The sequence below is a fragment of the Toxorhynchites rutilus genome, chromosome 2 (assembly GCF_029784135.1).
Source record: "Toxorhynchites rutilus septentrionalis strain SRP chromosome 2, ASM2978413v1, whole genome shotgun sequence".
NCBI lineage: Eukaryota > Metazoa > Arthropoda > Insecta > Diptera > Culicidae > Toxorhynchites > Toxorhynchites rutilus.
In genome coordinates, this window is record NC_073745.1 from 256790053 (window position 1) to 256807145 (window position 17093).

At 38.3% G+C, this 17093-nt stretch overlaps 1 protein-coding gene across 2 annotated transcripts; it reads right to left on the bottom strand.

Annotated features, from left to right (window-relative positions):
• Positions 1–9923: 9923 nt before the first annotated feature.
• On the bottom strand, positions 9924–11725 carry LOC129767647 (elongation factor Tu). Of its 2 annotated transcripts, XM_055768748.1 has the most exons (4): positions 11537–11725; positions 10592–11451; positions 10298–10539; positions 9924–10258 (listed from the first exon to the last, which is right to left on the bottom strand). In XM_055768748.1, the coding sequence occupies exons 1-4, from the start codon at positions 11574–11576 to the stop codon at positions 10033–10035; spliced, it is 1368 nt and encodes a 455-aa protein (XP_055624723.1). In that variant the 5' UTR covers positions 11577–11725; the 3' UTR covers positions 9924–10032. The 2 variants fall into 2 exon arrangements, with proteins under 2 accessions (XP_055624723.1, XP_055624721.1); XM_055768746.1 differs by having other exon boundaries at positions 9924–10539; positions 11537–11724.
• Positions 11726–17093: the final 5368 nt, after the last annotated feature.

The window sequence follows — 17093 nt, forward strand, 5'->3', positions numbered from 1 at the left end:
AAAACTCAGGGCCGTCATTGACCATCTTTGTGTTGTTACAGAATAGCTACGTCCACGCAACAATCATCAGCGATGGAGTTCTATAAATAACTCAACAATGATCAATCAACTGTCTCCGCTGTCGGGTGGTCTAACTGGATAATGGAAGAACAGAAAGAATACTCTTACGCCTAAATGGCTACTGTGTAAATGTACCATATGTAATGGTATAGAAGGAATACAGGCGAATGGCAACTGTGTAATGTGCTAATTATAGATATGATAACCATGTGACATGTATATGATTAAAATTCGGCTCTGTTACAGCTAAAATGCTAATGAGCCTAAAATAAATAAATGGGATAAAAAAAATGACGGAAAGGTCAAGAGAGGATACGATTTTCATCGTAGGATACATCAACGCTTCACAAGTTTTAAAAATAGTGCGTTTAACATCCCTTCGCATCCCGGATGAAATTGCAAGATATATTTCTTTGGTACCATAAAACTTTCTAATTAATTCAATAATTAAAATTATAATCGAGGGAATTGCATTTTTTCCCTGATTGGTGACGAAATTCCCTGATATTTCCTGATTTCAAGAATATCCCAGGTAGTCGCTGTTAGATGCTGTTCAAAATTTCCTTAGATTTGTTATTGTGGGCATATATTGTTCAAGAGAGAAAGATAAATTGTTGTGGTTTCCGAATTAATCTGAGTAAATTCGGGCGTTTCAGTTTGTTTGTTCGACTTAATAATCAATAGCGAAACGTTTAACAAAACACATGTTTGGTCTTCGAGTTGTTCAAATGATTCAAAATCACTATTTGGTTTTGGCCGTAGTTGAACCTGGAGGTTACGTTTAACGACGGATTCCAGCAAAATCCATCTTGTTGCGAACGAATTCAGTATTTTCAACATGGGATAGATCTGACACGGTCTTGTCTGTGTTAGGGAAACAACTCGAATCTATGGGAAGTTAGAAGCTCTATTTTCAACGCTATTCACTATAAAATATCAAAAATATCCCTCATGAAATGATGTATTATTTTCACTTCCTATATGTTCCCGAAAACGTAATCCAACATCAAAACGTGTCGATAGTACTTTTAAATATTTCAAATACTTAAAACAAGACTTTTGAAATGAAAATGTATTTTCACGACAATGTGAGCGCACTTGCGCGGCTCACATTGCTGTGCTTTAAATATAAAAAGATAATGAGTGTTATTTATTGTAACGCTAACCGATGACGCAGATTTTTTCTATGAATATCAGATGTACTGAGTTGATTTTATATAGATATCAGATATTATAGGTCCTCCGAATCATTCTAAAGTTCAGAAGATCATAGAGTCAATGTGCTCCATATGAATATAAAAAAATAAGGATACCTCATTTCTGATATTGATACCAAAATTCAAGCAAAAACCAATAACTCAAGCATTGAAATGGATAAATAACTCAAGCATTGAAATGGATAAAATGGACTATATCATTTCGTTTTACCCAGTCAAATTGTCTTCATTGCATTTTGATGTGACTTCCCCCAAAACGGATTTGTTCCTCTCTCTCCCTTCTTCTTTCTTAAACGGCTCTAACGTTCCTAAAGGAACTTCGCCGTTTCTTCGACGCAAAATTCCCCCGACCAGAACGGGAATCGAACCCGAACCCCCGGCATGATAAAGTGTGACGCTAACCACTCGGCCACGGGAGCACCATGCTCTCTCTCCTATGTATCACGTTTGCATGCATCGATGTTTGAGTTCACCGTGGTTTGACAAACGCTACAGGTGAGCTAGATTTGTTTGTATCGTACACGAAAATAATTCACACGTATAAAATAGTGTGTAGTGTGTGTGCGCTATTTTGCACGCTACCATAAACCATAAACTGATACTTGATTGAGTAAAATATAAAATGAGCATGGCATGCTCTCAGCCACACGACCAGAACGGAGAAAAAGGTATGTTGGCCGAGAGCAGACAAACGACCACAAATAGTTAAAAAACTACCCTCCGATGTTGAGCATATACCTTTTATCAAATATGACGTAGGTTAGAAGTTGAAAACAATGATCCTCCCCTACCAATGAAGGCTTGATCACTCACCGTTTATGTAAGTTTCATTCAGAATACATATTTCAGTGAAGGTTCGATGATATGGGAAAATATAAAAAACCATTTTATGGATAATACGAATGCGGATTATGGATAATGAGCGGAAAGTTTAAAATTCTTGAAAATGCAGAACAGATATTATTTATTTCTGAAAACATCTTAATGCACCGTAATGTACTCATATACCACTCAACTAAGACACTATTTAACGTTTGTATACCTGATTTCGACTGACAAAAACATATACAATTGAAAAATATTTGTTCAACGTGTCCACGTGGACATTATCTGTACCCCAACCCTCTCACCGTGGACAAGCATGGACATTTTCGTACCCCCTACCCCCCTTAAACGGTCCACGTGGTATGTGGATAGCCACGACATGAAAAAGTTGTTGTAAGATAAACTTTTTCCCTGTGACAGCGCCCATCTTCCGATGTACTTGTTGAAAATTGTAAATACTATTCATATTTTTATGAAAATCTAAACAATTTCCTACATTTTATCTATTGAGAAGAATTCAAAGGCATATTGTTGATAATAGAGATTTTCACCCCTATTCTGTATTTCGATCGTTTCGAAATATTTCGAACGACTTGATTAAATTCCATTCTTTATTCCGTTCGAGTTGTTTTTGCATTTCGTTCGGTCTGTTTCTCTTAGAAAATTATAGGGGCAAAACGTTCGAAATATGTGAAGTGAAATTATAACTCGAACGAAACAACGATTTCGAACCAAATGGAAATCCGTCGGAATACAGAATAGGACTGTTAGAACAGTTAGCGTTAGGAAATCCAGCCGGTATACCACGCCACGCGGCACATCCATCGTCAGCGGTATGCGATATGCATACCCAGCAGAATGAAATAATAAAAAGGCCACAGCCATGTGGCTCGCTCTCTTTTCTCACACTGGACGTCGGCTAGGGAATAAGTAGGTTAGGAATTTAATAAAACTCTTTTTTTAAAAAAAGTATATAAACAGGAAGAGTTTCCTTACTTAGCGATAACATACTGCTGAAAGGTGGCAGAGGTGAAGAAAAAATAAAAATACATGTGCGCAAGTATCCACAATTATCATATCGAACGTCGTTTAGTGTGGCCTCGATGGAATTGCGGCTTAATTTTACCTAATCTTACTTTTTTTGCGACAAGACAAGGATGCCGCATTTGCACTGCTCGATCGAATTTCAGGGCCTGATTCTCGAATACACTTCACGGTGGAAACGAAATAAACGACACGCCATTGAACTACGTTTTACGAGTTAGTGAAGTGACGAAGATAATGATGAGTTTTCAGGCAGAATGAGCACTTTTCCAATAAAAAAATCATTAATGAAAATTAACTTCTTCGTATCAAACTGGTATTCAATGTGAGTGGAAAACTTTGTTTTCTTCATGTGGTATAATAATCTCATACAAAAATTTCATCTGAAGATAATTTGATGTTATAATGATAAGTTTAGTGGGAAACTAATCTTGTATCCAGATGTTGACACCGTACCGTTGTCATCGCGAATACGTTTCATTCCGTTTCAACCGTGAAGTGTATTCGTAGTGTATTCGAGAATCAGGCCCTCAGTTTTCAGAACGGAAAAATTCTAATTCGATCGGATCGTGAAATTCAATGCAATTTCAAATCCGATAGGATTTCAAAACAAAGCCTAACCATTTTGATTTTAAGTGTGCTATCAACTGTTTTGTCTTGTTTGCCTTCAATCCACGCATTAAATACCGGCAAACCTGTTTTTGTGCGGTCGATTCGGAACTTAAATCAAACAAACCCTTTGCACAAATAATGTAATCACACAAAAACAGGTTTGCCTCTATGAAATTTCAGAATATTTCGCCAAATTCAGTCTACATAAAAACCACGAAAATAACATTTCAGAGGTAATCAATATTAGACCAGCATACCTAGAACGGTATCAATTTATTGGAAAAGCAAATAAAAATACGTTCTAATAAAATACACCACAATTTCCAGATTCCAGCATAAGTTATCAAAATAATTATTCACCACCCCTGGTTTCAATACTACACGGCACATGATTAATGAAGCTGGATAAATGTGAAAAGATTACATAAATGCAAACACCGAGCATGACAAGTACCACTGTGCTTCAGTAATAAATAGAGTAACAATATGAGCACCCTCTCGAATCGTTGTATTTCTTCCCTTCCATTTGCCTCTGATTGGCAAGTTGATTTAATTCAATAAAACGGTTTCAATCATCCATATCATCCGTCAGGGATATTCTGTCCTTCACATCTTTTCTTGGCTCCGAAATAAAATCGCTTCCGCTGTCAACATCGTGAATCCTTTCCAGGGTGGCTTTTTTCTCTTTTCGTTTCAGCAAAAAACAGTATCTTCCAGATTTTCTGGTGATGCATAATCATGATTAATAAACCCTTTGTACACCTGCTTGAACACTTCGCATAATACAATCTTCTGATTTCATTACTTCTTGTTTCAAACGCACCTTCACCAGTACTCCTGCTCTTTAATTACTTTATTATTCACTTCCACTTATTTGTAAATCTTTCGAAAACTGATATATTACAAAAATCGCACAATAGTCGACGGAAACAAACAGCCGAAAACGAACAATAACGCCAGCAAATCTTGCTTTATTTCACTCAACAGAAACAACAGAAAACCTGAAAGCAATCATCCGAATACGCGATATCTTCCTCCATTCGGTAACTATTCTCAATATAACCCCCAGTAGCTAGCTAGCTCTCTTGTCTGAGCTGCACTGCAGTCGCAGTACGAACAGAGTGCGCACGAAATACGTAGATCTACGTCAAAAAAATGTGACACACTTGAATTCGAAGTCAACAAATCTATTCCGGCTCATTGATTTTGGGTATTGGAAGGGTGAGAAATATCATCTCTTTCGGCCAATTTTCTCTTGAAAACTATGGATTTTTACATAACATGTCACGGACATGAAATCATTTTTATTTGTATAGATATACAAAACTTGCTAAATATTAATTTCCAATTTTTCAACTTTCCGAATGGTTTTCATAATTTTTTAGCACATAAACCTGACACAGACTGGGACACTTCAATCCTGATACTAACTATTCAAATCCGTTGCTCCGTACTTGAGTTAAATCGTGAGGGTCGGACACAAACTTGACGTAAACGTAGACTGAGACACTTCAATCCTGATACTAATTGTTCAATCCGTTGCTCCGTACTTGAGTTAAATCGTGAAGAACGGACACCAAATCATTTTATTTTTATAGATTTAAATCCATTTTTATCAAAAACGTATTTTTTGAAATTTTCAAAAAAAAATATGAATAGCTGTTACAATTTCCAACAAGTCGTCCATACATCGGAAAATAGGAGCTTTTACAAGGACAAAGTTTTTCTAAATACAACTTTTTCATGTTTTCTTGGAAAAAAATCCAACTAATCCTAATTTTGTTTTAAGTCAAGATAAGGATATAGCGTATTCGATAAAGTTTTAGATCTTATTAAAATCTGAACTTTTGTCGAAGACGTCAACTTTTCTATCATTTATAGGTTTTGGAATATAAGGCATTTTTGTATGAAGACTCCTGAAAAACTATGGATGGGTTATACCTATGATATAACCGCAAGGTTGACGTAGGACTGCCGTTGGCTTAGTAATCAATTGTGTTTCTTCAATTAGCAATTATCCCACCTCGGACGTTCTTCATTGGGTACGATATCGCCGCTGCGCAGAGCTATCTACTATGTGTATTGATTAAATTATCAATTAAACTAGTGAATGAATGGAACTATTTCTGAATTCAATTGCAAACGAATCCCAACTTAAGTCAATTCATGCATTATGGTAGTAGTTATCGCAGCAAATATTTATCAACATTTGCTTAATCATCAAACGGTATGCGTAAGGCCTTGTTCTCACTGCAGCGGGACGTCAGCGTGGCTTGGGCGGGGCGTGTGATACTTACGATTAATCGTGTGTGTTCTTACCGATGTGTTCACACCAGGCTGACGTGTCGTGAGCGTGGTTTTGGCGTGTGGCTGGCGTGCAAACGAAAACACGTCACGCCGGCGATATGTGTACTTCTCCGCTTCTCTCTTGCATATGTTTATTTGTAGTAGTTGCATAATTTTAATTTCTCGCATTTTTTTTTTATTTAACGTTTTTCACCGTCCCGGATACGTCCAACGATTCTGGAATACTTAAAAATAAATCAATTTTCATTTTTTCATACAAAAACACACATTGACAATTTGTATAAAACACGCCGAAGACAAGCCACTGGCACGGTGCAATGTGAGTGAATTAAAATATCCTTGCGAGAAGTGAACACGCCCCGCTCACGCCACGTTGACGCCCCGCTGCAGTGAGAACATGGCCTAAAAGTTCAGTGAGCTGGCGACATGAAGAGATATCTTCCAATGCAGTCTTGAATAATTGAGCCAAAGTGTTACATTGTAGACCGTGTTAGCAAAACGAATTCCGGAGTGCAAAGATGCATGAAGGTATAACAGTATTGCCGACTTCAATGTATCTGCAATGCCAATTTTTCCAACTTCTTGGTTTCGGAATCTGTACAGCGAGTACAAAAATACCCGCTGCTTGAATCTATTTTGCAATGCCGATTTAATCTGGCTCCATGGTTTTTGAAGTCTGTGTTAGGGAAACATTTCGATTTCCAGAAACGCAAGCGAGCACAAATGTACCCGCAGCTTGAATCTATTTTACAATGTCGATTTCGCCTAGCTCCTTGGTTTTTAAGTCTGTGTTAGAGAACATCCATCCATTCCAGCGATCGTACGTCAATCGTTGCGCAATCATAACTGAGTGGATTTCGAAGCGGCACTCGCTTATATAGCGATTGGTATGATTTCAATAGCCAATAGTCCGATTTAGGGCTTCTTCATTTTATCATATTTTATGTATCAAACATTTATTCGATGTAACGGAGAAACATGTTATTTGCAAGTGATTGAAAAATCTTGTTTTTTTATGTTTTTTTATATTTTTTTATATTTTATATTGAGAGGTTTTCAGCCTCCTGGGTTGGTTCGCCTCTTTATCGACGGCATTGCCGCAAGGTTTCGTTGGGAACAGATTGCACATAAAATTATCACATAAAAATTGGACGTAAAAATTAAACACATATAAATCCATTTGCGAAACATAACTTAACAAAGAACTTGCTGTTTGCTTGTTGGACCAGATAGCAAAGATGCCCTCGACCCATGGCTCCAGGCCTCAAGATGTCTCTTACACTCCCGCTGATTCCATGAAGGTTTCGCAGATCATCAAATTTCGTGCTCGACGGAGTTGTGGATTTGGCAGAGGTCGCAGAGTAAATGGAAGAGTCGTCTATTGCATCCGTGTGAGACCGAACAGTGACCGGTCCTCAGTCTGGACTGGATTCGTTGTTCTCTCATTCCTTTAACATCGTCAAACCTGACAATCGGGCCCTTGACTTTTCTGAGGAACTGCCCCCTCTCTGCGAACCACCTTTCGGTCCAAAAGGTGCGGAAAGAGTTAGTGATCCACAACTTCACATCGTCAAGCGGCACATCCCGAGTGAAGAACGGTCTGGTGTGACCGATTCCGGCAAACCGATCGGCCGCCTCATTCCCTGCGATGCCGTTGTGTCCGGGGACCCACATGAGCACAGTGTAGGGCAATATGTACTTCTTGATGGCCTGTACCCATGGATATTTGGACCTGGTCGCACCGATGGCATCAATGGCGCTTGTCGAATCAGCTTAGAAGATGAAGTTGTAGTTGCCTCGAAGATGCCGGCCATTTCGGCCGAGGTTCTCCAATTTTAGCGCTGGAGGTTCTCCAGACAGAGGCAGCTGGTGTTGATGGCAGGAGACCGGAGACAGTCCGTAGTGCTTTGTTGTAGATCGGTGCCAGAGATTTTGGGAGCTTGTCTCCAGCCAAACACGTCAGTTCAAGATCATAGGTGAGGCGGCTGCTGATGATGGCTTTGGCCGGATATTTCTGTTGTTGCTCCGGTGTGGTTTGGAAATGGTTTTCAACAGACTCAACCGGGTGGCACAGCTCTTCTCAACTTCCTCGAAATGGCGGAGGAAGCTAAGTTTGTGGTCAATAAACACTCCAAGGATCTTTAGCGTTTTTCGGCGGGGAATGTTGTTTTTGTATAGCTGGACCCTGGAGTTGGGACCCTGATGTTTGTCGCTGCAAATCACCATATGGCCGCACTTCTGCGCTGAAAGTCTAAATCCTCTCTCGGCCGCCCACCGGCCGATGGCATTGGTAGCTGCCTGTATCCTGATGCGTGGAATCCTATGGGTGTCACCCACTGCCATCAGAGGAATGTCGTCCGCGTAGACAAACACGAAGACTCCTCAGGCAGGACCTGGAACAGGCTATTCATGGCGACGAGAAAGAACATTTTTAACATTTTATGTATAAACTAGCTGACCCGGTAAACTTCGTCCCGCCCAAAATTTATTTTTCGTTATCACATCCACGTTTTCTTACTAAGCGCACGTTCATGGATCCAATCGCAGAACTGTTCATCAATTGATCTTCTAATCGACCCTTTAAAATTACCTTTTACTATGAAACTCCTAATACTTCTACCAAAACTCGTCATTACAATATCAGATTATTTTCAGACACAATTCTCGTTCAAGATTTTTCAACCACCAACATGTTTCTCCGTTACATGGAATAAATCTAGAGCAACATGTCAAAAGGGCCTATCTTTTTTGATCGATTCTCTTCATTTACATTCGCTTTCACTAATACCTCATCGGTAAAAGCATTTCTTTATGTTTTCGACGATAAGGAGTGTGAAAGGGAATCTCGTTTATCAAACTACACGGAAAAACTGGAGCAAAATCTGTCTGAAACACCGTGATTATCGAAAGAGAATGTTGATGAAGAGAATCGATCAAAGAAGATAGACCCTTTTGACATGTTGCTCTAGAAATGTTTGATACAGAAAATATGGTAGAATGAAGACAACCCTAAATCGGACAATAATTGAATTATTCCTTTCTCGAGATTTTGCTCTTATCAATTCGACGATCCATTTTTATTTATATAGATAGAAGATGATGATGATGTTGGATTAAAGAGGCTTTAAACTTTTCAGTTCATTCGCCTCTAAAAAAGATAGAAGACGATATAGGAGCGCGTTTTATCACATTAAAATCAATTTCCAATTTTGAATGAAGACCAATCTCGTTAGCGCAAACATCAAATGGACTAACAACACGTGTAATTGTAGAACATATCCGAATTGAATTTTCTCGAATTTTCCCATTTTCCTTCAGAGTTTTCCGAAAATTATCAAATGTCATGTTTGGTTGAAATATGTGTATTATTTTTATGGGATCCCTTCTTCATTCCAGAGCAGGGAGGGGTGCCATTCCATCATAGAAACATTTCTCGTACCCAAAAACCCTCAAATCTCAAATTTGGCTCAGTTTGCTTGATTAGTTCTCGAGTTACTATTGTCAGTTCTACAATTTAAAACGGTTAATTTTTCTAAAAAATAATTTGTTTATTGAAATTAGAAACACTAATTAAAGGAATTAGGAAAAATGATGTTTTTGCCAATTGTATGTTTATCAGTAATGGAACAAATTTCAAGCAAGTAGAACGGTTAAGAACATTATATACGCGCAAGCAGTAATTTTCAGAGTATGTATACAAATGGTGTACATTGTCTTAGGTGAATCACGATGTAGATTAGGTGAAAGATGGGACTGGGAACCCAAATAGTTCTACAAATGCTAAGTTCTTCAGGAACGGTTTATATCAGAATACGGTCTTTCGCACTTCAAGACTCTCGACAACAGAAAAGTCTTTTTATTGGGACTGTTATACCTTGTATTTTATTTTAGCTTCTTATCAGCATTCTAAACTTCAATAAGATAATATACACATATAGTAAGACATACGATCACCTCTCTCTAGCTCTTATGCTTTGCCGCTGGCAGCCTTTTCTCGAGCCTTCTTTCCTTCTACGAGAGCACTTCGCTCCTTGTCAGTTAACAAAGGAAGTGTCTTGGTCACAACGCCCGTTCCCAGCGTAATGTGCCCATCGCGAAGCGTAAATCGTTGTCCCTGTTCCAAAACCATCGGCCGCATCAAGCGTAAATGCAATTTGGCATCTTCCCCAGGCATCACCATCTCTTTGTCAGGAATTTGCACCTGGGTAGCACAATCCCAAGTGCGTGAAAACATTTGCAGTTGGATGAAGCTTGTGAATGGCTTATGACGACCGCCTTCTTCTTTGCTGAGAATATAAACCTGGGCTTCGAAGTTGTCGTAGGCTTTTACTGTGCCCGGCTTACACATCACCATTCCTCGTTTGATATCATCGCGTTTTATGCCTCGCACAAGAGCACCCAACTGATCACCAGCATGGGCCTCTTCAAGAATCTTATGGAACATCTCAATGCCGGTTATAGTTGATTTAATGACCTAAAAGACATTAGTTGAAACACAGTCTAATAAGAATAAGAGAAAGATTCACCTTGTTATACCCAACAAATTCGCACTCTTGTCCCTTTTTAACCGTTCCACGTTCGAGACGGCCCGTCACCACAGTGCCACGGCCAGGAATGCTATGAACTGATTCCACCGGAAGCAAAAAAGGCTTATCCAAGTCACGAACAGGCGTCGGCACATATTTATCAACTTCTGCTAGCAACTGTGACACAGCATCTGCGCCAATCTCCGGACTCTTACCTTCCAAAGCGCACAAAGCAGAACCCTTGATTACAGGCACATTATCCCCGTCGAAGCCCATTTCGCTCATCAGCTCACGAATTTCCATCTCAACCAAATCCACCATTTCTTGGTCCGCTGCATCAACTTTGTTTATAAACACCACAATGTGATTAACTCCAATCTGCTTGGCCAGCAGCAGATGTTCACGAGTTTGAGGCATGGCACCGTCGGTGGCAGCCACTACCAGAATGGCCCCGTCCATTTGAGCAGTTCCCGTAATCATATTTTTTATGTAATCGGCATGACCCGGACAATCCGTGTGACCATAATGACGATTCTCAGTCTGATACTCAATGTGAGCAACATTGATCGTGATTCCTCGCGCCTTTTCCTCTGGTGCATTATCAATATCAGCGTATTTCTTACTCTCAGCCAGATCCTTGTCGGCGAGCACTTTCGTGATAGCGGCCGTCAACGTTGTCTTACCGTGGTCGACATGGCCAATGGTTCCCACATTGCAGTGTGGCTTATCCCGCTTGAAGACCTCCTTCTCGGCGTAGAATCTTTTTTGAAGTGATTGTTGCCATAGCGCTGGACTCGTACGGGCAACATTGAAGGCCGCGTTGTTGTTAAGCAAGGTATGAGTCAAAGTTTTGCGGCTCACTGGAGAGAATGATTACAAAATTAACCTCAATTTATCGATTCTGGGATAGCGAATTTGTTGGTAAAATGGGTACTGAATATTTACCGGTATTGAACACGGCACGCAAAGAGACGTAAGTAGACATTGCCTCAGAATGTTTGATTCGCAGAGATATTCTATGCACACAAGATATTAGGCAAGAATTATTCTAGAGATTAAAATTTCAAAATCTCTTCTTGCGCAAGACCTCGTCTCCGTGAGTGCACTTTTGACATGTATTTACTTTACCAGAGAGGTCATCTACCAATGATCGAAATTAAAAGAGGTCGAATGTTGAGCTCAAGGTGAATATATGTATTCGCGTTGAACCCACACCCAGAAAAAAGGGTACTAAAATAAGCTGCCAAATCTTTGGTAATGCAAACATTAGTATAATGTATATATTTTCCGTAAATATTACCAACCGATTGTAAAATGAATTTCAGATGCAATACAAATCCCTACCAGACATTGATACTTTTTACTACGCGGTATTGGTAACTTTAACGATTGTCATTACTGGCAACTGCGAAGAAAATGTAAATATAACATTATTAGTCTAATTACCGAGCTGTTAATTGAGTTGAACGGCACTTCTTTCCGATATTGATTCCTCCACATAATAAGGTCGACTTAACTTATTCAGGACAAGTAATAGCGAATTCGTTTTTGTTCAGTTTCAACCCCAGTGCCGCACCAACTTCACGGGTTGGCACTCGGGTTCACCAATGCACCTATACTGAACTGTCAAGTTCCGAGTATTGTTTTGGAAAATCTAAAAATAAAGACTATGAAAATGGAAAACCTGCTGCTTTTGCTTTTGTATTATTGGAATCGTAATCCCATTCGGATTCTGATTTTGAAGAGTATATTCGAGTAGACGGCATTAAGCTATGTGTGCTTTCATTGGGAGGCGAAAATAATGATGGATATTCAGGTGGAATAAACATGCTTTCAAAATCAAAATTATGAATAAAAATTTAATTTAACGTATCGAATATTTATTTTATGTGATAAATAAGAGTTTTTTTTCCGATATCGCAGAAAAATACTGAACTAAAACTGTGTCTAATGATGATTTTATATTATAATAGTAATTATTTGTGGAACAAACAGGAAATGCATCGACAAATGGTTAAGTGAGTGTCAGAACTATATGTGTTAGGTAATCAAACAATATGAAGTAAAAATTTTCATTCAAACTTTTTTATTTTTACACTGCACTTGGCCCTTCTGATCTGAGAGCACTAATAAGCACTCCCAAGCACTAATATCGCCACCAGACGTCGACACTGTACATTTGTCGTCGCAAATATATTTGTATGTAGTAGTGACATAATTTACAACTGCATGCATGCGGGAGGAGGGTTGCCGAATGTTGATACACGCCTTCATTTTGATTTTATTTTATCTCCATTTTATTCACTAGGTAGATATATAATTTTGTGAAGATATATCAAAATAAAGAACTAAGAAAGAAGCCATATCATGACATCTAACACGAACTATATGCAAGAATGTAGTAACTCCCATTGTGGGAAAATCCGAGCAGTGAGTAGAATCGAGGAAACATACTCATTTTGTTCGGTCAATTGTTAATTTGTTTTGCTTTCTCCACTGTTTGCATTTTATGCGAATAAATTTCCCGTATAATGATATCTATATACAGCCATTCCAAGTCAAACCGATATAGTTTACGTGAGAAGTGGTAATTTTGTTCTTTTGGCAAAAAATTAGTCCCGTTTTTGTACAACACTCGCACAAAATTGGATAAATTTATTAATTGAAATTTCATAATTGTTGATTGTATTTGTTTTTTTCGTTTTCATGGTCTCGGGACCACTATATTTTAAATATTTTTTCCTGAAAGCTGAGCGTTTCACATACCGTTCTGAATCATATTTCGGACACTCTTTATAAATAACTTGAAATGGTCAATGTCATGATGATATAACTATAGGCTCATTGGCTTCAATTTGGTATGTCGATCATCTGAATCGGTCCAGTAGTTCAAAAGTAATGAATTTATGAATAAAGGCATTTTTGAAGAAAGGAAAAAATATGATTTCTTAGACCATCGGTTAACTTTGAAAAATCATAACTTCAAAACGAAAAAAAAACACCTCTCTAATTTTTGTATATGTCAAGTAAAAAATCCTTAACTTTCAAGAAAAAAATCTAAGAAAATATAGCACCCTTGGCCCAAGACCATGAAAACTATGAAAAACAAACACAATCAATAATCAGGAAAACAAAATCCGATATTATTTGTATAATATTTTTTAAAAATATATTGGTTCATTGCCTTTAATTTGATATGTCGATCGTCGAGATATGTTTAGTAGTTCGAAAGTCATGAATTTTTGAAAAAAGTCATTTTTAGAAAAAGTTGATCTTTCGGACCATCCTAAAGTGGAAATGATTACCCTAATTAAAAAAATACGGATCCAATATTTTGCGAAAATACGAAGAACAATATATCGGTTTGGCATGGGTTGGCTGTATAATACCATGTTTCACAAATACGATTTTGCGTAGTATACTATGAAATCTTCCCTATTTTTGTTAGATTCACATTTTTCATATTTTGTGAAAAAAATCGCTTGGCACCCCTGTGTGGAGGACTGAAGATAAGTCGAATTAGTTCGTTATTGTTTTGATTCATTTTGATGTGGCAGACGCACAATACCAATCTATATCTTCTGAATTAGCGTGTATCGTGTGTCTGAAATGTATCTGAAAATAATTAGATATTATAATGACGAGTTTTGGTAGAAGTAACGGGTATTTTAATAGGGACGCTACAAAAGTAGACCGATAGGGACAACAAACAACGCCATATTTTTTCCCGCTCTCTTAACATTTCTCTTCAGTAAAGTTTGCTATTTCATAATGGAAAGATATACGATCCAACAACGAGTCGAGATTATTACAAATTACTACCGAAATTCGGTGTCAATTGCCTTAACTCTAAGAGCACTTCGTAAAATTTATGGTCGTCATAATCGTCCTGCCAGATCAACAATTGAGCGGTGGAAAAATTTGAATCCACAAGCACAGTACAAGATGTTCCCGTGCCGGTGAGACAAATAAGTGCCCGTAGTGTCGAGAATATTGCTACCGCTAGCGTATCAATTGAGGAAGATCCAAATCAGTCGTTTTCAAGCGTTGGGTATCTCTGTGACGTCGTTGTGGCTTATTTTGCGAAAAGATCTTGGTCTACATCCTTACAAGATCAAATTGACGCAAGGACTGAAGCCTCTTGACCACCAGGAGCATCATATGTTCGTGAATTGGGCTGAGCAACAACTTGAAAATGTTCCGGATTTTCATCGAAAAATCATCTTCAGCGATGAGGCTCATTTCTGGCTGAATGGCTTCGTAAATAAATAAAATATGCATTATTGGTCAGGCGGAAATTCACACGTACTCCATGAGGCACCATTGCATCCCGAAATAAAATACGGTTTGGTGCAGTTTATGGTCCGGCGGTGTTATTGGGCCGTACTTCTTCCGTGATTATCAAGTCCGGCACGTTTCTGTGAATGAGAATCGCTACCGTTCAATGATAACCGAATATTTTTGGTACGAATTGGATGATATGGACTTGGACAATATGTGGTTTCAACAGGATGGCGCCAAAAGCCACACAGCGAATTTAACAATCGATTTATTGAAAACCAAGATTGGTGAGCGTGTTATCTCACGAAATGGCCCAGTCAATTGGTCGCCTCGGTCGTGCGATTTGACGCCGTTAGACTATTTCCTGTGGGGCTACGTCAAGTTTGTGGTACATGCCAACAAATCAGCGTAGATTGAAGAACTTCGTACGAATATCGAACGTGAAATTGGAGCAGTATCGGCCGATTTATGCTTGAAAACCGTCGGAAATTGGGTTCAACGTCTGGACTTCTGCAAGCGTGCCTGTGGTAGCCATGCAAAAGAAATCGAGGTGTACTTTCAATTCAATAAAGAATTTCATTGATCTAAAACCGTAACTTTTGTAGTGCTCTTATTGAAAAACCCGATATTAGGAAATTTATAGTAAAAGAAAATTGTAAAGGGTCAATTAGAAGATCAATCAATAAACAGTTCTGTGCTTGGACCCATGAATGTCACTTAGTAAGAAAACGTGAATATTTGGAGTATTGATAGCAAAAAATTCATTTTGAGTCAGACGAATTTACCGGATCAGTTAGTCACGTATATTTTATTTCCATGCATTCGAAGGCAGTTCTCACATACAGAAAATATGTATATTTCAACTGGTTTCTGATTGTGCTTCCGAATTTGCTTTTTTTGATTCAGCCATTGTCAACATTGATACAGTTTTTACAAATGAAAAAAGCGGAAATAAAATAACATGTTATTTGTGAAATTGCGCAGAATTCAATTTTTACCAAACACGTCGCAATCAAATAATTTTGACGTGGAACTACGTCTAACCGTAATATATGGGGGGTAAAATGAAAACCTAAACACAGAACATGCAGGAAAAATTAAAGATATTTTTTTTTTTCTTTATTTTTAAGACTTTCAGCCTCCTGGGCTGGTTCGTCTCAGAAATTAAAAGATATAAATTACTCACTACTTGAACATTTCTTACTGGATCGGAAAGATGTTTGCATCAATTGACAGAGAATATTTCTAGCATTTCGCAGTATCTATTAATAAAATGTTATTTTCAATTAGATAAACAATTGAATAACTGTAAAATATTAAGCGTTAACTAAACGCCCTAACTGCCTCGTTTTGATTGGCCCGATTTACGGTTTCCCCACAGCCATCAAAACCAAGCAGCTATGGAGAAATCGGCATTGCAAATACATGAAAGTAGGGGGAGCTTTGGTTCCCATCGAAATGTGATCCCTATCAGAGATTTCAAAACCAAGGTGGCTGGGTGAAATCGGCATTGCAAATATATGCAAGTAGGTGGTATTTTTGTTCCGATTGAAATTTATTTCCCTAACACAGACTTCATATTCATGGAGCGTGGAGAAATTATCATTGCAAATTCATGCAAGTCGGGAGCATTTTTGTTCCGACTGAAATGTGTTTCCCCAACTTAGATTGGGTGATCTCGGATCGATTCTTAGAAGATCGATCTTTTCCATTCCGATTTCCGATTTTTTAGATCGATCTTTTGTACTCAAAAAAATCTAGAAAATCGATTTTTTGCTTTCGATATTTCTGTAGATTTGTTTTTCAGTATACATCGATTTTTAATCTCACCAAAGGCCACCTAACATTTTTTTCAACATAATGTCAACATTTGGATTCTTCTTCTACGATTTACTTCTGTACAAATGCTGACAGAGACAGAACTAGCAGCCGCTACTGAGGGGATGAACTGTAACCAGTTGCGCATAGGATCACTGAACCTGCTGTTGACATGAATTACAGGCGAAAGATTGTTTTCTAGATCAGGGGCCAAAATCAAGAATCGGCTTCTACTAAATGACAGATGCATTGCACGATTGGCTTTTATGGGATCATTGTCAGCTGAGTTTTGGGCGGTTGTAGAATTTCTAATAATGCTTTTGACGTAGAACTACGTCTTTCATTAAGGGTGTCAAATCAGAAAACAGGTCACGACTTAGGAACCTGGGTAAATCGTGCAGAC

What these genes read in the sequence shown, in the direction of transcription:
- LOC129767647 (XM_055768746.1), bottom strand. Translation starts at nt 11,576, where the DNA reads ATGTCTACTTACGTCTCTTTGCGTGCCGTGTTCAATACCG. An exon ending in GCGTGCCGTGTTCAATACCG is followed by an intron (nt 11,452 to 11,536) that starts GTAAATATTCAG and finishes CATTCTCTCCAG; the next exon opens with TGAGCCGCAAAACTTTGACT. An exon ending in AATTTGTTGGGTATAACAAG is followed by an intron (nt 10,540 to 10,591) that starts GTGAATCTTTCT and finishes AATGTCTTTTAG; the next exon opens with GTCATTAAATCAACTATAAC.